This window comes from Oncorhynchus tshawytscha, linkage group LG26 (assembly GCF_018296145.1).
Source record: "Oncorhynchus tshawytscha isolate Ot180627B linkage group LG26, Otsh_v2.0, whole genome shotgun sequence".
Lineage (NCBI taxonomy): Eukaryota > Metazoa > Chordata > Actinopteri > Salmoniformes > Salmonidae > Oncorhynchus > Oncorhynchus tshawytscha.
Genome location: NC_056454.1, coordinates 35,426,714 through 35,452,274, shown reverse-complemented (window position 1 = coordinate 35,452,274; position 25,561 = coordinate 35,426,714). Strand labels below are relative to the sequence as shown.

Sequence of the window (25,561 nt, the reverse complement as noted above, 5' to 3'; positions counted from 1 at the left end):
ACACTAAAGAGAAAATCTCAGATATCAGGACTATGATAGACCTAATTAAAAGAGATGAGTGATAAAGGTGTCATGGAGTCTCATACAATGTACCTGTAGAGTGATGTATATCTTAGGGTGCATGTGCCTTCATGCATCTTAATATGTGTCGTTTTTTAATTCTATGTCTGTCGTTATGTGTCCTTGTGAGTTATTGATGATGTATGCTGTGATAAAACAACTTCCCATGTTGGGATTAATAAAGTAAAACTGTACTCTCTTCTCTAGATACTGTACGAGTAAGTATTCTGGCTTGACAAATTGCGTCTCTCTTCTCATTACAAATGACTAATTCATCACGAGACAAGGTAATGATAAAAATGACCTGAGCAACTTTGACCATAATGATGCACCCAGGTTTGAAGTCCCCTTCCCTCATTTGTTCATCTTCTGAATTCCTGAATCAATAATGATACAACTACAGGCAGCTGAGTATAACAGAATGAGCTAGTCTACAGTACAGTGGCTGCAGACAGACATAGATGGGTTTGGGAGGAGAGGCTTATTAGGTCATGTATATTTTTGGGAATGTCCCAAATGGGACCCTGCTCCATATATAGTGCACTACTTTTATCCAGAGCCCTTTGGGCCCTGGTCAAATGTAGTGCACTCACTACATTGTGAATAGGGGTGCCATTTGGGACATAGTCTATGTCATTTTCTATTCTTCCACCTCTTTAGTCAGGGGTCTCACTCCTGTGTTAATTTCCGTCTCATTACCAGAAGCTGGAAGCCGTTATTAAGTAGTTAATCTATCACACAGGACAAATAGCTTCTAAAAGGTGAACAGGAATGGATTCTCACTGAAACACACAAATATAAAGTATCAGTGATGAATTGCATGGGCTTAGCAGGAAATCTGCCTTTGAGTTAATGAATAGTTTTTATCATTTCAAAAAGAAAAGGAGGTTGGGTGGGGTTGGTTGCTTGGAGTGTGACCCTGAAACCGATAGGAAGGAATCTATAAGCTAAGCAATGCATTAAATCAAGCTAAGTTATAACCCTGGCCATACTGTGGGGTGCTGTAGCGGAGCTATGCAGATATATGGAGGCTAGAAAACAGAAAATCTATTGTGTAATCTATAGAGGAGGGGAGGGGAGGAGAGGATCTGTGTATCTCAGTGAGAGCTTTATTGGCTTAAGTGCTTCTTCTTGGGGTGCAGTGGATCAACGTTTTTTAAGCTGAAAATTAATTGTGAAAGCTGTAGGTATGGGCCTTAGAGGATGAAAGGGTGTGCGTACAAGTGTGTGTGTGCCCGCACATGCTTGTGTGTAGGCACATGCATACGTGTTCACCTGTGTGTTTGTTTGCTTATGCAGATATCCCCTTTGTCTCTCTCTGAGTTCTTGCCGAGTGTACTTGGTGCTTGGCTGATGCTTGCAGACGGCAGCCAGGTGGCGTAGTGTTGAGTGCAGAGAGGCCCGGCCAGATGATTTATCACAGAATAGCCTTTGCTTAATTGAAATTAAAGCAGGCCACTGCTTGGCTCGCTAATTTCTTAGATAACAAGTTCAAGCTGTTCACACTGAGGACAATTTTTGTTGGTTTGGGCTATGGGGAAAAACAACAAAGGCAATTAAGCCAAGAGGAATGGCCCCGGTAGTGTATGAATGCTGGAGCATATTTATTTTTCACCCCCTCTGTTATGGGTTACATGGCTTCTAACTTAAGTAGTTGTTTCAACTACTAAAATAAGTAAAGTTGGTTCCTTTTTCTACTGTTTCCAGTAACTTATCACTTACTAATGTATCGGTTGGCTATACAGTACCAGTCAAAGGTTTTCTACATTGTAGAATAATAGTGAAGACATCAAAACTATGAAATAACATGTGGAATCATGCTGTAACCAAAAAAGTGTTAAACAAATCAAAATGTATTTTATACTTGAGATTATTCAAAGTAGCCTCCCTTTGCCTCGATGACAACTTTGCACACTCTTGGTATTCTCTCAACCAGCTTCATGAGATAGTCACCTGGAATGCATTTCAATTAACAGGTGTTCCTTGTTAAAAGTCCATTTGTGGAATTAATTTCCTAGACCAAGTGCTTATTATGGCCAGAATACTGTAGCTCAAATAAGCAAAGAGAAACGACAGTCCATCATTACTTTAAGACATGAAGGCCAGTCAATCTGGAAAATTTCAAGAACTTTAAAAGTTTCTTCAAGTGCCGTCGCAAAAACCATCAAGCGCTATGATGAAACTGCCTGTCATGAGGACTGAGAAAAGAAAGGAAGACCCAGTTACCAGTGCAGGCTTTGTAAGGGCTATTTGACCAAGAAGGAGAGTGAGAGAGTGCTGCATCAGATGACCTGGCCTCCACCCAATTGAGATGGTTGGGGATGAGTTGGACTGCAGAGTGAAGGAAAATCAATAAACAAGTGCTCAGCATATATGGGAACTTCTTCAAGAAAATCATTCCAGGTGAAGCTGGTTGAGAGAATGCCAAAAGTGTGTAAAGATGTCATAAAGACAAAGGGTGTCTACTTTGAAGAATCTCAAATCTAAAATAAATTTAGATTAGTTTAACACTTTTTTAATTACTACATGAGTCCATGTGTTATTTCATACTTTTGATGTCTTTACTATTATTTTACAATGTAGAAAATAATCCAAATAAAGAAAAACCCTTGAATGAGTAGATGTGTCCAAACCTTTGACAGGTACTGTATATTAGATAAAACTGGCCTCCAATCTCTCCATGCAGAGAAGAGCACCTCGAAGACAGTCTCATCAAGCATATTGTGTGTAGTAAAAACAGTAACTGAGGGGATCTGTTTGTGGCCATGCATCTTTTGTCAGCCCAGATGAGTGTAACTAACAGCACATCAGAATGCTGACATTTTATGTCAATAATTAATTTCATTGACCCCAACACCAGAAGTGAACTCTTGCTATTGACTCATAGAAGGATTGTGCATTTAGTGGGAAGCCAACAGCTGTGAGTGATACGTTTTTGTGACCATTGTAATTCCCATAGCGAAGCGGTGTGGTGAAGACATCTCAGAGAGAGAGAGAGCTACAGTAAGCAGATGACAGAACACATCTGACCATGTTTAACAGTGCTAATGGTTAGGTGGAAATGACTTCATATATAAACATTATGTTTATAAGCAGCATAAGCAGTAAGTAGTTATCAGAAAATATAAATAGTCACACAGTCAAAACAGAAGACAAAAAAACAGTCTCAAGAAAAGTTCCTCCTGCTCTCTCCGCTCCTCTGTGGTTAAAGTTGTAGTAGTGGTGGTGTGTAGGTACTGTGTACGAGAGCTTTTCATTTCAGCTTGTTATGCAGTCTCCTAGTCAATGTTGCCAAGGAATTGTGCTCCTCTCCTGTCCATCCTATCAATCATACAAGATGAGCGTTTTGTTTGTTTGTTTGCCTTTGCAGCAGGCAGGACCGCTCCCTGGCTGCACGTCACCGACACCGTCCCCGCCGGGGTTTCTATGACAACGTCTGGCCATTGAGGCACTCCCGGCGCAGGCACTGTGCTGGCTTCCACCAGTCCCCATTGTGACAGCGGCAAATGGTGCAGTCATCTACCTTCACTTCAATACCGGCTGGGATGATCGTCGTTCCGGCAAAGCAATTTGGACCTGCCTCATGGGAGCAGAGGAAGAGAGTGAAGAGAGAAAGACAGAAGGAAGAGAGACAGAGAGGGAAGGAGGGAGGGGAGAGAAAAGGAGAAATGAGTGTGGTGGTTGTTTTCTCGGGAGGTTCTGTAAGAAGAGGATGGCAGAGTGATGCCTGCTTGGGGAGTTTCGAAGTCAGGACAGACACACAGATCCTTTCACGGGCATGCACAGATGGGCTTGTTTTTGCAACATTAAAGCGCTTTTCTTAGCCTGGCTCTCCCTCGACATAGAATGCTTTGCATTTCAATGTGCCGCAAGCAGAGAGGAGGAGAGAAGAGGAAGGAGAGGGCTTGACAGCACAGAGAGGGCTGGAATACAAACACACATGCAAATGCACACATGTACACATGTACTCCTGCACACACAACAACAAATGCACACCAACACACAGAGAGAGAGAAAGTCACTCCTTGATTCCTAGTCTGCATGGAAAAGGCCTCAGCCTCTGTGGAAAGTTTATTTGGTCGATCATTGTGCAAGATACTGGGTTTGATTCCCATGACCACCCATATGTGAAATGCACACAGGACAGTAAGTCGCTTTGAATAATGTATTACATTATCTTCCTACAAGACTTAACAATGAATGTTTCCCAGCATGCACGTGAGATTTGGTTCTGGGTGCTGAGATTAGGAAAGCCTAGTAGCCTATTTAATTTCTTTGGAAAAGATAATCATGTCCAGATTGTGTCCCTGCTCCCTGGCTGCATATGATCTTGATTCAAAAGTAATGTAAAGTAAGTGGCTAGCCTTGTCTGATCTGGAATGGCCCATAGGGCAGGAGCCTATCTCCTGTTTCTGAAGCACGAGGTAGCTTGCTGTATAAGTACACGTCCTGGACAGGACACAAGTCTATTGCATGGCCTAAATTATACTTCAGTAAAAAGTCAAAGTAAATGCTCTACATCAAACAGGCAAAGCATCAATATAGGATCAATATTGAATCCTACTACACCGGCTCTGACGCTTGTAGGATGTGGCAGGGTTTGCAAACTATCACAAATTACAAAGGGAAAACCAGCCAAGAGCTTTCCAGTGATGTAAGCCTACCAAACAAGATAAATACCTTCTATGCGCCCTTCGAGTCTAGCAACATTGAACTATACATGAGAGCATCAGCTGTTCTGGACGACTGTGTGATCACGCTCTCCATAGCCGATGTGAGTAAGACCTTTTAACTAGGTTAACATTCACAAGGCGGATTACCATAAAGCGTACTGAGAGCATACGTTGACCAGCTGGTAAGTGTCTTCACTGACATTTTCAACCTCTCCCTGACCCAGTCTGTAATACCTAAATGTTTCAAGCAGACCACCATAGTCCCTGTGCCTACAAATGCCAAGGTAACCTGTCTAACTGACTACCGCCTCGTAGCACTAATATCTGTAGCCATGAAATGCTTTGAAAGGTTGATCATGGCTCACGTCAACACCGTCATCAGACACCCTGGACCCACTCCAATTTGCATACCGCCCCAAAATATTCACAGATGATGCAATCTATATTGCAATCTACTCTGCCCTTTCCCACCTGGACAAAAGGAACACCTCTGTTCATTGACTACAGCTCAGCGTTCAACACCATTGTGCCCTCCAAGCTCATCACTAAACTAAGGACCCTGGGATTAAACACCTCCCTCTCACTGGATCCTGGACTTGGTGACGGTCCGTCCCCAGGTGATGAGAGTAGGCAACAACACATCTTCCATGCTGACCCTCAACATACAGTAGGGGCCCCTTAGTGGTGCGTGCTTAGTCCCCTCCTGTACTCCCTGTTCACCCACGACTGCACGGCCATGCACGACTCCAACAAGATCATTAAGTTTGCTAATGACACAACGGTGGTAGGACTGATCACCGACGATGATTAGACAGCCTACAGCAGGGGTGTCAAACTCATTCCACGGAGGGTCTAGTGTCTGCATGTTTTTGCTTTTCTCTTTCAATTAAGCCCTCGACAACCAGCTGAGGGGAATTCCTTACTAATTAGTGACCTTAATTAATCAATTATGTACAAAAACCCGCAGACACTTGGCACTCCGTGGAACGAGTTTGAAACCTGTAGCCCTCCGTGGAATGAGTTTGACACCTGCCAGGTCAGAGACCAGTGTGGTACCAAGAACACAACCCTTCCCTCAACGTCAGCAAGACAAAGGAGCTGATTGTGGATTACAGGAAACGCGGGCCGAGCACGCCCCAATCCACATCGACAGGGCTGTTGTGGAACAGGTGGAGAGCTTCAAGTTCCTCTGTGTCCACATCACTAAGGAACTATCATGGTTCACACACATCAGCACGTCGTGAAAAGGGCATGACAACGCCTCTTCCCCCTCAGGAGGCTGAAAAGATTTGGCATGGGCCCTCAGATCCTCAAAAGGTTCTTCAGCTGCACCATTGAGAGCATCTTGACTGGCTGCATCACTGCTTGGTTATTTTTACACTTTCTAAAAATGTTCCTCTCTGGATTGTTGGGAAGGGCCCGTAAGTAAGCATTTCACTGTTAGTCTACACCTGTTGTTTATGAAGCATGTGACAAATAACATTTGATTAATATTAAGAAAACCAGACGGCATGATTTTCTTGTTTATTTTATTTACTGACTGACAGGGTCCGACTCCAACACTCAGACATAATTTACAAACACAGCACTTGCGTTTAGTAAGTGCTTCAGATCAGAGGCATTAGGGATGACAACATGGTTGTAAGGTTCTGTATTTATTTTCTTAGTCAACCTTGTGATCTGTTTCGTTGTGTTCTTGTACGTAGCCCTGTCTTTCATTTATGTTCATTGATTTCTCCTGTGTTAGTTACTCACCTGGTTTTCAGTCCTAGTTTTGTTTCATCTGCCTGTTTGCCTACCTGTGTATGACCACTGCCTGCCTGTGACCACGATTCCTGCCTTCTGCGAAGGTGAAATTAACACCTGCTGCGCTCTGCGCATGAATCTACACCTTTTTCTCCCTGAGTATTCATTACAGCGGTATATTAATAGATGCTTGAATTGGACCATAATTATGTCCTGCCTGAGCATTCGAAGTGTAACTTTTTGGTGTCAGGGAAAATGTATGGGAGTAAAAGTACATATTTTCTTTAGGATTGTAGTCAGAATTATATAGGGGAATAGGGTGCCATTTCAGACGCATATTTAACTCACCCTTGTCTGTTTAACCCACATAGGGGAATATCATGTCAGGAATAATCATATGTAAAAACATTTCTCACTATAGTAATAATAGACCACTAGCTACACCTCATAATAATAAGACACTGCCCACATCCCCACAGCAGAATCTAAAATATGCAATCACTATCAGTTTTCTTTCTGATTTTATTGCATTAAAATAGCTTGTCTCAAGGCCTACTGTAAGCAGTCCTCAATGATCTGCAGTACTGTCTCTTACTCCTCTTCCTCAAGGTATACTACTCACTCCATCCAGGAGTTTAGTGTTTTAACAGACACCCAGGCATTTGGAAACACCCCTCAGCTGCTCTGGAACAAACTTCGGTTTCCGGATTTCTTGCTAATAGCTGAGTGAACACACTAGCAGTGTAGAAGTTCAAGACTGCTCTGAACCAAATAGATCTAATGGCATCAAGTATACCTTATAATACATCAAACACTATCTAGCCTAGCACTACCTCCTTCCGGCACCTTGGGCTACCCATACCCCTCTCTTCCGTGCCCGGGTCGATTCTCCTCTCGTAGTCTACTAAGATATGATAAAAGCCCATCAATCAATCTGTACCTCAATGGAGAAATCGTGAGTGGCCTGATGCCAAGTCCTAATTCTCATTGATCCACCTTCAGTACAGCTTCAGTACAGCTGGCACAAGTCATAGACAAACTGGGCAGAGGTTGATAAGAAAAGTGGGCATCAAGCAGCCCTGCCAAGTGTGGGTGTTTACGATGGGAAATGACACTTCTGAGTCACATCAGGAGAAAGGCACAATACGGGTCCCAAATGGCACCCTATTCCCTTTGCAGTGCAGTACCTTTTCTCCCCAATTTCGATCTTGTCTCATCACTGCACCTCCCCAACAGGCTTGGGAGGCGAAGGTGGAGACATGCGTCCTCCGGAACATGACACGCCAAACCGCACTTCTTAACACCAGCCCGCTTAACCGAGACGCCAGCCACTCCAATGTGTCGGAGAAAACACCATTCAACTGCCACAAGGATTCGCTAGAGCAAAGCCTTCCCTGGCCAAACCACCACCTAACCCGCACTACGCTGGGCCAATTGTGCGACGCCCTATGGGGCTCCCGATAACGGCACTGTAAAGAGAATACGGTGCCATTTGTGATGCAGTCACATGCAAGGACACAGTATCCACTGCCTGTCACCACTGCCTGTCACCACTGCCTGTCACTACTGCCTGTCACTGCAGAAGATGGAAAAGACAAGGCTCTGAGACCTTGGGACATTGCTCAATTCAAAGCCAGTGCTTGTCTGTTAGTACTGTCAACAGGGATACATGTTACCTGTTTCTCCTGTGTTGTCACTCGAGTGTCTATCAGGCATACAGTGACTGACAGGTCAGATGAAAAGGAATAGATAGACGCTGAAAAGACTAGTTCCCATGTGTATTTTCCCTGCAAAACTGTAAAAGAACTTTAAGTAAGCTACATTTACTTGTGAATAATTTAAATGTATCTTACATAAAGTAAATTCATATTTAAATCAAATTCACAAGTTAATTTATATCCCTTTAGGATAGAGCTAGGTTGTTACATTTGCATAGTCCTTAGGGATCCTCAGCTTAATTTGCCTAAGGAAACCTTGAAGAAAGCCTGATGAAGCCCTCTGCAAGTCAGAGTACTTTAGTCAAAGTATGTGTATCTGCTGATGCTATGTGAGTGTCCCATATGTCACCTGATGGGCCCTGCAATGTTAGCCGTTTTTTTTGTCATTTTAGTAGTAATTTACTGTATTAATCAACAGTAGGATACTGTGTAAACTGAATATAGTAAATTACCGTAGGATGCACAGTAAAACATTTATTTTACAGTACACCGTAATTTCAACAGTAAAACACTGTGAAATGCAGAGTAAAATAACGTAAATGTGTTTTACTGTATTAATTATGGTGCATTTTGAGAAAATGGTGTGGGCAGGGAAAGAGTCTCTGACTCATTAACATATTTTAAGGTATGGTTTGTAAAAGACTATATTTGTTGCACCCGTGAGTGAGAATGCTGTACCTCCACAGAATACGGTAATATAAGCTACTCCAATGGTGCAACAGTCTACGGCTAAATCACCCCGGGTACATTCCTGGGCTGTGACATGGTCGGCCTTGGCCGTGAGAGATATTGAATGGTTCACAATTGGCCCAGCACCGTCTGGGTTAGGGGAGGGTTTAGCTGGTGGGACTTTACTTGGCTCATTGTGCTTGAACGACCCCTTGTGGGCCGGGTGCCTAATGGACTGATGATTGTTACATGTTATTATAACAGATGCAATTTGGGGGGGGTGTAATTGTTTGATTTGATTAATGTAAGCTGAATTGATTATTTATTGTTTGAATTGTTTATTATTTTTGGAATTGAACAAAATTTGTTTTGAAATTTGAGCATGTATTGAATTTGGAATAACCTTTAATGGTTGCGTGACTAGCCATGTGCTTTTGATCCGTTTCTGTCAGTTTAGAAGCCTTTATTAAGGCCAAAAGTGCAACTGATATAAAACACCTAGTATTTGTGTGTGTGTATTTATGCTGTAATATGTAAATACATAGAGCCAACCTGCTTGGTCTAATCCCTTGTAATTACAGTAAAATACTGTAGAAATAATTTTCTCACAGTTTAATAGTCACTTTTACTGTGTTTAATTTCTCTGGCATCAAGTTACCTTGAATATCTCAGTATTGGCACTATCCAGATATAGTCAGAGCTACACTACCATTCAAAAGTTTGGGGTCACTTAGAAATATCATTGTTTTTGAAAGAAAAGCAAAAAAATTTGCTCATTAAAATAACATCAAATTGATCAGAAATACAGTGTAGATATTGTTAATGTTGTAAATGACTATTGTAGCTGGAAACGGCAGATTTTTTATGGAATATCTACATAGGCGTACAGATGCCCATTATCAGCAACCATCACTCCTGTGTTCCAATGGCACGTTTTAAGTTGATCATTTTCAAAGGCTAATTGATCATTAGAAAACCCTTTTGAAATTACGTTAGCACAGCTGAAAACTGTGGTGCTGATTAATTAAGCAATAAAACTGGCCTTCTTTAGACTAGTTGAGTATCTGGAGCATCAGCATTTGTGGGCTTGATTACAAGCTCAAAATGGCTAGAAACAAAGAATTTCCTTCTGAAACTCGTCCATCTATTCTTGTTCTGAGAAATGAAAGCTATTCCATGCGAGAAATTGCCAAGAAACTGAAGATCTCATGCAACGCTGTGTACTACTCCTTTCACAGAACAGCGCAAACTGGCTCTAACCAGAATAGAAAGAGGAGTGGCTCTAACCAGAATAGAAAGAGGGGTAGGAGGTCCCGGTGCACAACTGAGCAAGAGGACAAGTACATTAGTGTCTAGTTTGAGAAACAGACGCCTCACAAGTCCTCAACTGGCAGCTTCATTAAATAATACCCGCAAAAACCAGTCTCAACGTCAACAGTGAAGAGGCAACTCTGGGATGCTGGCCTTCTAGTCAGTTGCAAAGAAAAAGAACACACAAAATCAAACGCACACATGCGTACACACACACACATGTGTACACACACACACAAACACATGCGTACACACACACACACACACACACACACACACACATGCGTACACACGCACACACACACACACACTCTCTCTCTCTCGCTCTACAACAGAGATGAATCTTGCCAGAGCTGGCTTTGGTTCCCTATGGGGCTGGAGATGGCAGGCAGGCTCCCTGAAATGCCACCACCACGAGGGTGTCACTGTATCCTGTCTGTGTGGATTAGTGCTTCCTCCAGCTGCAGGCCCAACATGTGTGTGCGCGCACGCCTGCGGAAGTGTGTGTCTGTGTGTACAAGCATCTTCCTTGTACACCTTACAGCTCCAGTACCCTCTTTCAGAGAGCTTAGCCTATATAGGACAAACTGCGCTACAAACGAAGATACAGTCATTTTAGTGAACATAGGAATTTGATTGAAGTCTAAATTGGGACATTTATTTATTCTTTATTCCTTATATATACTGCTATGAGCCATATCCCAAGTGGATGCTCTTGTCCTTTTCCTTAAGGATGCACTGAAATGTCCTTTCCTGTCTCTTGCATGTGAGAAGCCCTTCATTAGTTTGTTCTTCATTGTTTACGTGGAGCTAGTTTAATCAACAGTCCGTTTAGTCCCTTTTGCATTTTCCATTGAGAGAGTTAGCCTATACAACGGCAAAATCATCATCATGACGTCTGACCTGCAAGACCATACACGCATAGTGGCTATTTGGCTCAGGTATGGATGCCCTGAGCTACAAGGCAAATTCTTCAGTGTAAATGTTTTAATCTATTAAACACTGAAAATGTTGAGTCTGTGGACCAATATATACACATGAACCATATTAAATTAACACAGGACTTAGTAGAGTTACCACCCATGACTGTATTTGTTAGTGACAGAGACAATGTTGTTGCATTCATCCATTTTCCGTCATATGTTATAATTAAAATGTTTTATTATTTAACACAATACCATTAGTGATGGGGAAACTGAGCTTCCTGAAGCATTGATGTTTCCTAGCCAATTGCATCGAAAATAGGTTCATTACTTGAAGCTTTGATCAACACAGTGTACATTGGTGGCCCCTGCTGGTCAAAATCATCTAGAGCTGCCAAATTATTATAGACGACGTCCCACACCCCATATCGCGTTTGCAGTGTAGCCTTTTTGTTTCCTACCAAACCAATACCAAACCAATCAGATGGTTGTTTGACAAAACAAAGCTTCAGACGTCATTGATCATGTGCTTCTGATAGTGATACAGACATAGACACACTGCTTCGAGGTACACTGCTTAGCGATTTCGACACATGCCTTGGAGTTCCTGTATCAAACGTAACATAACTAAATATCATACATATTTCATTAAGCCTTGTTTTGAGGGCCTAGTTTTACACAAATACATGGGCCTGAGACTCATACACATTTGCAGTGTTAATGCTGCTTAGTGTGTTGTATTTAATTAAAGCAGTTTGTTGTGTCCTCATTAGCGCTCCGGCAACCCCCCCAAAGTAACAGTTTAATATACAGTAAAACATAAAAGATGCACGTCCTCAATTAAAGAGACTGAAGACTTGAATCATGAAAATATAGACGTAGAGAAAGAGAATCTTTTGGTTGGTTTCGATGTGATAAAAGTGTAATTATTTTGTAGTGGGTTTGTGTGTGTATGTGGGTTGAGGTTCAAACAGTTTCGTTTCAAGTTTATTTGTGTAACGAATGTGTAATGACTACTTTAGAAATGTAACTCTCCAGTGTGCTCACAATAAAATCACAAGATCAGCAAGAAATATACAAACATACTAGCCTGGTTAACCAGACAAATAGCTATGTTCATCATTCTGTTTTGTGAAACAATGGTGAGCACAGCGTCAGTCTGGTTTACCAGGGTACATGTACACAACAACCAGCAATGCAATCGTAAGGTTGATATACATAAAGTATTTCAGTAAAACCTATGTGCTTGCGTGTCAGAAACACACGACAGTAAGTGCCCTTACCGTTTTTACAGACGGGACAGCACTGCTCTGGCTCGTAGACTGGGTTGACACACTCTGGGACGGCACAGTCAGAGACCACACAGTGCACCTCGTTATTTGGTTCACAGCGACACCACTCACAAGGCGAAGGCTGAAGGGAGAGAGGGGGGAGTGAGGAAATGGAGAGCGAGAGAGAGAGAGTGAGGGAGAAAGGGAGACCAAGGGGAGGGAGGGAGAAAGAAAGGGAAGGGGAAGATTTTAATTGCATTTGAATACCAATCATATAACTATTGTAACAACATGGTGGCAAGATTACTGTTAATATCAAGTTATAAGCCTTGAAAAAATACAAGGGTTAATTTGACTGAACATTTAAAAGATCAACTCATGGTCACAGTAGGATGTCTGCACACTCTTAGAAAAAAAGGTTCCAAAAGAGTTATTTGGCTGTCCCCATAGGATAACCTTTTTTGGTTCCACTTAGAAACCTTTGGGGTTTGAGGTAGAACCCCATGTAGAAAGGGTTATACATTGAATCCAAAAAGGTTATATCTGAAACCAAAGGGTTCTGCTATGGAGACAGCTGAAGAACCCTTTTAGGTTCTAGACAACACATGTTTTCTAAGTGTGTAGGGTTACTCTTTACAACACATTAGGAAATCCACTGAAACTTCACTTGTAAACTGACAACTATGATATTATTTAGCAGTGTTCCTAAGCAACAGTGCTTAGCCTACTCATCTTTGGGGGCCATGCTGGAAACAGAGTGATTGAATTGGAACATCTCAATCACACCACATCAACCTGGGTATGTTTCCGTCTGTCCCTCTACCTACTGAGATCCAAATGGTACCTAATGTCATGGGCAGGTCTCCTATTGGAAAAAAGTTACTGTATGTCCATGGGACTTAGAGTAAGTCCAAGGTAAAATAAAAGAGAAAAATGTCTGTCTGTAGTAAATATTAAGCTCATGTAAAGAATATACTGCGTGGGAGAACTCAACCCAATTGAAACAGAATGAACTCCAACGGTTGTTGTCATGCCATGTCTGCATAAGCAGAAACCTTTAGTTTACCCACTGACCACATTTCGATTATAGTTTGTACACTCTTTAAAAAAAAGGGTTATTTTGCTGTCCCCATAGGAAAACCCTTTTTGGTTCCAGGTAGAACCCCCTGTGGAAAGGATTCTAAATGGAATCCAAAAGGATTCTACCTGGAACCAAAAGGGTTCAACCGGCAACCAAAAAGGGTTATTCAAAGTGTAATCCTATGGGGACCGCCAAAGAACCCTTTAAGGTTCTAGATAGCACTTATTTTTCCTAAGAGTGTACTACATGCCTTTTGTAGTATAGAATGTATGCCATCATGTTGTAAGCTACAGTGAAAGCAAGTCACTGCCTCTAGAGAATGACAAAACCACTATCTTTCATTTTCACATTCACCCACTGCAAAGGGTATCCTTTTAGCAATGTTAAAAGTCCCTGCAGCCCCAATGGCCTTTTCTCTGCCCCAACTTAACAATGTCACACTATTTCCTATATAGTCTTATACTTTTGACCATAGGCATATGGGCCCCGGTCAAAAATAATGCACTATAAAGCGAGTGGGGAGCCATTTGAGACAAAGCCAGAGAGATGTTGACTCATACATTTGGAGCGGTGCCTCCGCCTGGCTGGTGGTGTGTGTGTGTGTGTGTGTGTCAATAGGGTGATGAGAGACAGAGGAGAAGCCTGAGCCCTCTCAGTAGCCAAGGTGTTTAAACTTTGTACATAGGTAATTGCCAGACTGAGACAGATCCCCTGTCTATGCCTTAAATAACACTGTTTGGCCTCAGAGCCAAGGGCTCTTATCCATGGAAACGCTCCCTAATTGTACTGAGCTCAATGGTAAACAAGAACAAACAAACAAGTTTGTGCCTGAGGGTGAAATGGCAGTATTTTTGACTGAAACTGCATGACTTTTACTGTGAAGCCTCACAGTTAGTGATGCAGTTGAAGTTGGAAGTTTACATACACTTAGGTTGGAGTCATTAAAACTCGTTTTTCAACCACTCCACAAATGTCTTGTTAACAAACTATAGTTTTGGCAAGTTGGTTAGGACATCTACTTTGTGCATGACACAAGTCATTTTTCCAACAATTGTTTACAGACAGATTATTTCACTAATAATTCACTGTATCACAATTCCAGTGGGTCAGAAGTTTACAAACACTAAGTTGACTGTGCCTTTAAACAGCTTGGAAAATTCCGGAAAATTATGTCATGGCTTTAGAAGCTTCTGATAGGCTAATTGACATCATTTGAGTCAATTTGAGGTGCACCTGTGGATGTATTTCAAGGCCTACCTTCAAACTCAGTGCCTCTTTGCTTGACATGGGAAAATCAAAAGAAATCAGCCAAGACCTCAGAAAAACAATTGTAGACCTCCACAAGTCTGGTTCATCCTTCGGAGCAATTTCCAAATGCCTGAAGGAACCACGTTCATCTGTACAAACAATTGTACGCAAGTATAAACACCATGGGACCACGCAGCCGTCATACCGCTCAGGAAAGAGACACATTCTGTCTCCTAGAGATGGACATACTTTGGTGCGAAAAGTGCAAATCAATCCCAGAGCAACAGCAAAGGACCTTGTGAAGATGCTGGAGGAAAAGGGTACAAAATTATCTATATCCACAGTAAAATGCGTCCTATATCAGCGTAACCTGAAAGGCAGCTCAGCAAGGAAGAAGCCACTGCTCCAAAACCACCATAAAAAACCCAGACTACGGTTTGCAACTGCACATGGGGACAAAGATCGTACTTTTTGGAGAAATGTCCTCTGGTCTGACGAAACAAAAATAGAACTGTTTGGCCATAATGACCATCATTATGTTTGGAGGAGAAAGGGGGATGCTTGCAAGCCGAAGAACACCATCCCAACCGTGAAGCACAGGGGTGGCAGCATCATGTTGTGGGGGTGCTTTGCTGCAGGAGTGACTGGTGCTCTTCACAAAATAGATGGCCTTATGAGGAAGGAAAGTTATGTGGATATATTGATACAATATCTCAAGACATCAGTCAGGAAGTTACAGCTTGTTCGCAAATGGGTCTTCTAAATGGACAATGACCCCAAGCATAATTTCAAAGTTGTGGCAAAATGGCTTAATTAAGGACAACAAGGTCAAGGTATTGGAGTGACCATCACAAAACCCTGACCTCAATCCTATAATTACACCAGCTCTGTCAGGAGGAATGGGCCAGAATTCACCCAACTTCTTGTGGGAAGCTTGTGGAAGGCTACCCGAAACGTTTGACCCAAGTTAACAATTTAAAGGCAATGCTACCAAATACTAATTGAGTATATGTAAACTTCTGACCCACTGGGAATGTGATAAAGGAAATAAAAGCTGACATTTCATATTCTTAAAATAAAGTGGTAATCCTAACTGATGTAAGACAGGGAATTTTTACTCTGATTAAATGTTGGGAATTTTTTAAAATGGAGTTTAAATGTATTTAGCTAAGGTGTACGTAAACTTCCATCTTCAACTGTACATATTCAGAAAAAAAGGGTTAAAAGTGGGTTCTTTGTAAGGCAAAGGGTTCTACCTAGAACGTTAACATATTAAGAACTATTTTTGGAAGAAAGGGTTATTTGATTATTCTTTGGAAGGCAAGAAGGATTCTTTGGAAGGCAAGAAGGGTTCTACATAGAACCATATATAATATTTCCTAACATGTCTGTTATTTTGCATGTGCATTCTTTGGTTGATTCATTTTATGCAACACAAAAATAAAGAACATACAGTTTTCTAAACTAATCCAATCTATTGGATGTATTGCACCTGTTACTGAGATGGTTGTTCCAGTTTGGATGACTGACAGTCTCAGTATTCAAGTTTCCTTACTCTGCCAGTCAGTCTGAATGCAGGCGATTAACAATGCCACTTGTTGGATATCCTAACTCTGGCTGGATTCCAATAGGAGTTACACATCACTTTGTAAGACAGCATGTGACTTGCAGGCTTGATGTGACCTGTAAAACAGGAGATTCTTAACACTGTGTTAGGGTATAATTAGTGATAGTGAAACAAAGCTTGATGAAGCATTGTGGTTTTCCAATAGTCTTGAAAACAGGTTCATTACTAGAGACATTGATTAACACAGTGTACATTAGTGGCACCTGCTGGTAAAAATAATTTACAGCTGCCAAATTATTATAGATGATGTCCCACACCCCGTATCTCGTGCGCAACAGCCTTTTTGTCTTCTACCAAACCAATTCCAAACCAATCAGGTGGTTGTTCGATGAAACTAAACTTCAGACATCATTGATCACATGCTTCTGATAAAGTGATACAGGCATCAGCACACTGCTTTGAAGTATACTGCGTAGAGATTTTGATGCATGCCTCAGAGCTCCAGTATCAAACATCACTAGACATAACTAGGCCCCCAAAGAAATGCCTTATCATATATGTAATTTATTGTCATAAATAATTTTAAAAAATACTTTATTATACACAGACTGGCAGTAACATTTTTATGAAGGCATTTAAAGGTCTATGGAATGCAGCTCTGGGATAATGGTCTTATTGAACCTTTAGTAAAAGTGAACTGTCAGACAACTCAAGCATCCTCAGCTTGTAACTAGTAACATGCAATTTCATGATACAGACTTTCATGAAACTGTCACGCCCTGGTCTTAGTATTTTGTGTTTATATAATTATTTGGTCAGGCCAGGGTGTGACATGGGGTTATTTTGTGTTGTGTTGTGGTATTGGGGGTTTTAGTAGGTATTGGCATTGTGGCTGAGTAGGGGTGTCTAGCATAGTCTATGGCTGCCTGAGGTTTTCAATCAGAGTCAGGTGATTCTCGTTGTCTCTGATTGGGAACCATATTTAGGTAGCCTGGGTTTCACTGTGTGTTTGTGGATGATTGTTCATGTCTCTGTGTGTGTTAGCACAAGACAGACTGTATAGGTTTTCACGTTCCGTTTCTTGTTTTTGTATTTGTCGTGTTTATTTATTCATTAAACATGTATCGAACTAACCACGCTGCATTTTGGTCCGACTCTTCTTCGACGGAAGAAAGCCGTTACCGAAACCTGTCATTTTCAGAGCTTCCTCTGTTTTTCAGACAACACAAAACTCCTCAAACTGTGATATCTACTTGATATCAATCTATCTAATTTACATATTTTCCTGCAACTGATCTTCCAACATACCTGTAACTTTCTCTATCCCCTTTCCTTTGGAATATTTTTTACCAGCACTCAATAGTCATTAAAATACCTTAATTAGTACGAGACCTTGAACAAATATTTTCAGCACTAGATTACTGCCTCCAGTTTTCTTGTAGATGTAAATGGATGGATATATCTCGCTGAATTTGCTTGATCTGGTGCCACTGCCAAATCTATGGGGAAGGTGATGAAGTTAAAACACTGACAAGCCTTTACTGCACTCTATATTTACCATCATATAACAAACATTTGCTTCTTCATGGCATAGATAGAAGATGAAACAAAATAAGAAATTGCACACTACTCATCGAGGGATACATTAGATATGGATGGTTGAATTCAACTGAAGCTATTATTTATTTCCTTTGTATAAGTTGTGTTACGTCCCTACGGTACATGTTCATGTGCTGTCACAGTGTCTCTTACAAAGACTGTAAGATTAATTTATTTGACATGATCACCGGAATAATTACATATTTCTCTGTAATCATGACAAGAAAAACACATTGAATGCAATTTCTTGACTGGATGCATTGTTATACATTTGATACATCTGAAATTAAAGTATATTTAAAATGAACGGGAAGTATCCACTGTATACTGTACTTCCTGCATCTCAATAATACAGTGCTAGAGTGCTTTGAATGCAACCTTTTGTGTGAGATTTACCGTTCGGTGAAGTGGATTAATCATGCCACGGTCTGTAAGTACGACAGTAACTCACAAAAAAAAGAAAAACACCAAGACTATGTTTTGCCATGCCGAGGGGTGTGTTAGTGAGTTTGTGGATCAAACTATATGGTGATTTGTGAGCCCATTCAGGTTCACATAAGAGTGAACTGACTGTCGAAGCTGCATTAGAGACTGTAGTGGTTGTACTCTGATACTATTCTACGTTATTCTAAGTTACGTCAAAACAACATCTTATGTTACCAGAATGAAGGAGAGGTAGAGTGGAGTGGAAATGGGAGATGAAGGGATGGGAGAGGAGAGGTGGAGTAGAAATGGGAGATGAAGGGATGGAAGAGGGAGGTGGAGATGGGATATGAAGGAATGGGAGAGGAGAGGTGGTGGAGATGGGAGATTAAGGGATGAGAGAGGAGGTGGAGATGAAAGAATGAGAGAGGAGAGATGGAGATGGGAGATGAGAGGTGGAGATAAAGGGATGGGAGAGGTGGAGATTGGAGTTGGATGGGAGAGGTGAGGTAGAGATGAAATATGGGAGATGAGGGATGGGAGATGAAGGAATCGGAGAGGAGAGGTGGAGATGGGAAAGGAGAGTTGGGGAGGTGGATGGGAGAGATGAAAGATGGGAGATGAAGGAATGGGAGAGGAGAGGAGAGGTGGAGATGAACAGATGGGAGAGGAGATTTGGAGATGGGAGATTAAGGTATGGGAGAGGGGAGGTGGATGGGAGAGATAAAAGATGGGAGAGGAGAGTTGGAGATCGGAGATGAAGGGATGGGAGAGGAGGGGTAGAGTTGTGAAATGAAGGGATGGAGAGGAGAGGTAGAGATGGGAGATCGGAGATGAAGGGATGGGAGAGGAGGGGTAGAGATGGGAGCGAGATGAAGGGATGGGAGAGGAGAGGTAGAGATGGGAGATGAAGGGATGGGAGAGGAGAGGTAGAGATGGGAAATGAAGGGATGGGAGAGGAGAGGTAGAGATGGGAGATGAAGGGATGGGAGAGGAGAGGTAGAGATGGGAGATGAAGGGATGGGAGAGGAGAGGTAGAGATGGGAAATGAAGGGATGGGAGAGGAGACGTAGAGATGGGAAATGAAGGGATGGTAGAGATGGGAGATGAAGGGATGGGAGAGGAGAGGTAGAGATGGGAGATGAAGGGATGGGAGAGGAGAGGTAGAGATGGGAAGTGAAGGGATGGGAGAGGAGAGGTAGAGATGGGAGAGGAGAGGTAGAGATGGGAGATGAAGGGATGGGAGAGGAGAGGTAGAGATGGGAAATGAAGGGATGGGAGAGGAGACATAGAGATGGGAGAGGAGATGAAGGGATGGGAGAGGAGAGGTAGAGATGGGAGAGGAGAGGTAGAGATGGGAGATGAAGGGATGGGGGGGGTATAAGGGGTATCCAAAGTCAGATAAAGACACAAGGCAATCTTTTTTAGCTTTCATTTACCTCACTCAGTTAACTCATTTAAAGTAAGTTATGCGGGGAACTTGCTCAAACTAGTTCAACGCTCCAGTTATCTCTGACCTACTTGTTTGCTTCTCTTAATCAGCTTTTGAACTTAAAACAATGCTTTTTTCTTCAGGCAAATTGGATAGGAAAATCAATTTGAGCAACTTATTTTAGATGCTTTTCATAGGTTTCCTTTCATAGGTGTCAGTGCTGAAGAGCACAGTAACTAATTAGTGTAGGATGTGCAGTGTGGGCGGTGAAGTTTTTTTTTGTGTGTATGCACACGTGTGTGTAAAAGTGTGTGTTCTGTCCTCCATTCTATCATTTTCTGCTGTGCAAAGGGTGATATATTGGTTCATTACTTTGTAAATTGGTTTTCCTGTAATATTTGTGATTGTGAAAGGCATTGCATTTTGTTGCAGAACTTTTACTGCAGTCAGACACTACTCTTATGAGCCTGATCAGTGTTTAAAAAGCTGCTGCAATGTCAGACTGGGCAGTTGAGAGAGCTGAGAGTTATAACACCCTCAGAATTGAACCTAAACCTTGACATTTTGTCCAAAAGTGTCATTAGTAAATAACTGCATTTTATTTAGAAACTTCCACTGCAGTCACTTCTGTTATGATTCTGATGAGTGCTTTACTATTCAGTAGATTCAGAGCTGGATCTCTTGGATTCCCATGTTATTAAACTGTGTCCTATCTGTCTCTTGTAACAATGTGGGTAATAGAGCTCGCCAGCTTGTATTCCTAAAAAACGGAAATTAGTCCCCTCTGGTTTGTTCAGCCATTCCTATGGGAAAAATAGTGGGGAAAGAATAGGGTTTTGGGATAAACGGCAAAAATATGGTCTGAGGTTAACACAGGTTTAGGAGATCTAATATGTTTTGTTCTATGAGATGATATCAGTCATTTAACATTAAGAATAAAGCCTTGATGTGCTTTTTTTATTACATAAATGCTTAAAAATTCACGAGAAGTGATGTTAGCTGATGAGTTGTACCCACCCCCACCCTTTTGCCCTTAGAACAGCCTTAATCCATCGGGTCATGGACTCTACAAGGTGACGAAAGCATTCTACAGGGATGCTGGCCCATGTTGACTCCAATGCTTCCCATAGTTGTGTCAAGTTGGCTGGATGTCCTTTTGGTGATGGTCCATTCTTGATACAGACGGAAAATTGTTGAGCGTCAAAAACCCAACAGTGTCGCAGTCCTTGACACAAACCGGCCCGCCTGTCCCCTACTAACATACCCCATTCAAAGGCACATAAATCTTGTGTCTTGCCCATTCACCCTCTTTAACATGTCTCGTTTAACCTGCCTCCCTTTTATCTACATGGATTGAAGTGGATTTAACAATGTACATCAATAAGGGATCATAGCTTTCACCTGGATTTAGCTGGTCAGTCTATATCATGGAAAGAGCAGGTGTTCATAATGTTTTTTACACTCAGAATATATTTAAGAGGATTAACGTTATGTAAAAACAAAATAAATCAGTGTAGCTTGTAAGACTACAGTTGCTTTTTGTGCCATTTTTGAATGGATGGAGACCCAACAACAAATGTCTTTAAGGTCCTTCTCAGCCCATCTCTCACCCCTCTCCCCTAGAGATCTCAGTCAGGAACACGGATGGGATGGGGATTGATCGGATTTCAGCCCTACAGCCTGTCGAGTCCTGTTCTTCTCACACGGGACATAGATATAGAACAGTTGTTTTATATCTGTGGCCTGGGATCTGAACTCACCCTATATTTCCTGGTTCTTGATTGGAGCTGCGCTGCAGAGGCTGGGGGTAGGACCGGGGGTAGGACCGGGGGTAGTACGGGCGCGACGGCGGGCGGACTGGTCCCTTCCTCGTCGGACGGGGAACCCTGTAGGTGAAACACCTACCGAGGTTGAGTGGCACAACTCTCTCATACTGTCTTATATACATACTGTATACTATCTCTCTATCTTATAAATATACTGTATATATATATTTATATATATATCTGTGTTATATTCTACATTACATGCATCTGAAATGAAACTGTACTTAGTGTGCTATAGTACTGAATACAACACAGCAGCAAAGACCCACCCATAGTTATGTGATTCTATTTCTACAGACTAATTCACAAATATGACTATTTTTCTATGGAACTACTATTGTTTTCACTCTACCGTCCCCATCACCAAACCACATAACTGTCCATCAGGCTAAGAAAGTAGCTCCACATCAACTACATTACATCCATATTAAAAATGGACCACTGCCCAATAGAGACTGACTCAGCATTCTGTGGATAGAAATATTCACTTTCTGATGAATGAGGTCTTTAAGGCTGGATCATATTTCTTAACAGATTACAGGGCATCGTCCGTGATCAATCAATGCTTAGAGAGTCCTTACTTATCAAAGGGTTTTATTACTGACAAGGTATCTACAGATGTAGTATCTTAATTTGAGCCAGTTTTCTCCAGCAGGAAAATAATACAGGAACCGTAAATGTGAATTATTATGTGGATTATAATTAATGGACATTTTTTGTAGGAGTTGATACATTTTACATTAGGGCAAATTAAGTATGACATTTTAAAGTGGAAATTACAAACTTTAAACTTTGAATACACTACAAGTTTACATTTCCTGCTGTGCAGGGAAATTCTCATTAACAAAATAGTGATCAAATGAAGACCCTACATCTATACAGAATGTAACCCTGAGACACTTGCACAAAAGATTGATCACATTCCCTATTCCATGATCAGTGAATTAGTTACTATGAGACACATAATGTTGGACAAGGTGGTGATACAGTCTGATCTGTGAGATTAAAACTTTAGTGTTTCTCTCTTGGCCTGTGTTTAGGAGAAATATAATACCCTTTTCACATCCTGGCTCCTATACATCCTCCCTACATTGTCCTTTCCAGCACGGTTCCAGCAGCTATGTTGAATGCCTAACCAAGCCAGTGCATCATGGCTCAGCTCGGCCTGGCACTTGGCACAGTAGTTTGAATCAACCCTCAGAGATATCTCCAACCTTACAGAGATGAAACCTGCCTTGTTGGTCTTAGATACACTGCTTGTGTTCCAAAACCCCAGTGTTTCTCTCATGGTCCCTATGTCTGCATGCCTCTTTGTTTAGAAGAGATATCAGAGAGATCTCCAACCTTAAAGAGATCGAACCTGCCTTGTGGGTCTTAAAGATATAGATCTCTGTTGGACTCCTTCCCCGCCTGCTGTGTTCAGTAAATGCGGAGCTATGCATAAAGAGCCAGGACGACGGCCAAGGAAATGCCACCGCAGCCCACGCCAAAGGTTAACCAGCCAGCCCTGTCAGCATCCTCTTAATTGGGGCTTTGATCAGAAGCTACCAACACCCTTCAATTTTTTGTTTACTCCGCTGGACACTATGCAGTCATCGTTTTATACAGTAATTCAAAGAGAAATTATACTTTCATGTCTTTAATACTTTCATAAATAGGCACTTTCATTCTGGCACAACCATGGTGATTATGACTTTAGCTTCCTCAAGTCATCAGATGCCTGTCACGGATCAACAACCCCACAACAGTGATCTGACCAAAGCTTCAAAGCTGTGGTCAATGGGAATTCTTTGCTATATCAATTATTTATCTAAACTATCTGAAAATGGCGATTTTCATTGACCATCCACAGTTTCCCCTCTGTGTTCTGCCTCTCCTTGTAATTTCTCTGTTCAGGTGAGAAAATCGATAGGAACAAATGAATGGTTTTTCAAGAGGTGTGAAATGTCCTTCCCTCTCGCCCGGCCCTGCCACTCAAGGTTAGTGGGGATGTGAGGGTGAGCTGCACTATTGATGGACTTGATCTCACATCAAACCAGCAGGCTTTACTTACAGGCCTCTCTCTCTCCCTGAGGGGAGCATGGATCTGCATCCCAATACAGGCCTAAGAGGCTTCGTCCGCTCAACACCGATCCAGCCAGGCTGAGTTCCAAATGTCACCCCATTCCCTTTATAGTGCACTACCCTAAGGGCCCTGGTCAAAAGTAATGCACTATAAAGGGAATAAGGTGCCATGGGACGCGCCCCCAGTCACTGATCACAATGGATTAAGTACACGGGTTTAAAGGGCTGATCTCTCACAACCTTATTAGCAACACACTGCTTTACTTAAGTGCCTCATACTAATTAGCTAATGCCATGCTCTTTTTGGAGATCTAAAAGCCTTGTAAATGATATGGAGTCTAAAATTAGTGCCAGGTGTTTCACTGGGGTGAGCAGTCACATTGTGATTGAATTGAATTGAGTTGAAGAATGTGATCAAGGACAAAGGTGGAACATGGACAATAGGAAAATCAAATCAATGAACTGAGCTATTCGAGAGATGAGATTTCTTACAAACAAAAATTACAAATTTTGGTGCCCACTAACCACGTTTCAATTCACAGTTTTTATGCAAGTAAAGTCATATCGTATATATAAAAAAAAACCTGTGATGGAAACAGGAAGTTTCGGTGTAATTTTCTAAATGTCGACAGATAATTTGTTAGTTCGACATGGTGGGATCTTTTTGTGTTAGTAAAATTAATTATGCGGGAAATGGTGGTGGAAACAAAGTCAATTTGAAGTCACGCAACAATATGGTGTGTGGTCCTCCCACTACTTGGAAAACCATGCTGTTAATTAGGCTACAGATAAAATAAGTTACGATGAATTTCACAGGGTGGTGAAAGTACACGGTGATGAGCTTGATGCTGCTTTCCAATAACTATTGAGAGTTTTACTCTGGGGACATGATGAGTGATGCTTGACTGCTATTTGACAAGTAAAAATATTCTCAAATAAAAATACTCTCATCTCATAATAATCTCATTTTGTAGACTAGCTAACCCGCACTGTATCTGCTAGCTGTTGGCTAGTGCGCAGGTGCCAAGACCAGAGCCAGAGTAGGCACATTTGCCACTTAACGCAACAGTTTTGTGAAAAAAACTATCGGTAGAGTTGAAAAAGTGATGGAAACACATTGAACTTTAGATTTTTATTCGGTACATCATTATTTTGTGTGTGCACTATGTCATCACGCACTGATTTTTATCCACAACAAGTTCATTTGGTGGAAACACACCTTTGGTTAGAAAATGCACATGTTTTCTTTATGCAGATTCTAGAATATTTGCATGAAAATATTTTGCCAATTGGATTGAAACCTAGCTACTGTCTAACTTTTATATCAAACTTTAGGGACCATGGTTTGCTTGGGAATGGAAATGGAACATTTGCATAATTTGATTTAATGCTAATCATCACATAAGTTGATGATTGGGGACACATTACATGTAAAGGAAATTAATGACATTGGCAACTGCATGCACAGTGAATACTAAAGTATAATGGAAAAAAAGTTCCAAAAGGGTTATTTGGCTGTACCCATAGGATAACCCTTTTTAGTTCCATGTAAAACCCTCTGTGGAAAACCAAAAGAAATCTTCCTGGAACCAAGATTTCGCATTCTTAAAATAAAGTGGTGATCCTAACTGACCTAAAACAGGGAATTTTTACTGGGATTAAATGTCAGGAATTGTGAAAAACTGAGTTTAAATGTATTTGGCTAAGGTGTATGTTAACTTCCGACTTCAACTGTAAGCTTGTTTTTCTCCGAAGTTTGTAAACATTGTAAATGTAAACAAACACTGTAGCCTCATAACATGATTAAAACAATACTTTTTATATATCATGGACTGTCTGTCCTTGCATCGATAGCTCTGTCTATTAATCTGAGTGGTTCATTTCTCGTGGCCCATCCCTCAGCCATTTACCAAAAACAGAACAGGGCATTGTAACGGTTTTCTAGGTGTG

At 41.5% G+C, this 25,561-nt stretch overlaps 1 protein-coding gene across 1 annotated transcript in view; it reads right to left on the bottom strand.

Annotated features, from left to right (window-relative positions):
- Positions 1-2,673: 2,673 nt before the first annotated feature.
- Positions 2,674-25,561, bottom strand: part of LOC112224951 (von Willebrand factor C domain-containing protein 2-like) — a 34,737-nt gene continuing 11,849 nt past the window's right edge. The window contains exons 2-3 of the mRNA XM_024388542.2: positions 12,384-12,513; positions 2,674-3,636 (exon numbers count right to left, since the gene is read on the bottom strand). Of these exons, the coding sequence (XP_024244310.2) occupies positions 3,485-3,636; positions 12,384-12,513 (282 nt within the window). The 3' untranslated portion in view covers positions 2,674-3,484. The remainder of the gene's footprint in view (positions 3,637-12,383; positions 12,514-25,561) is intronic.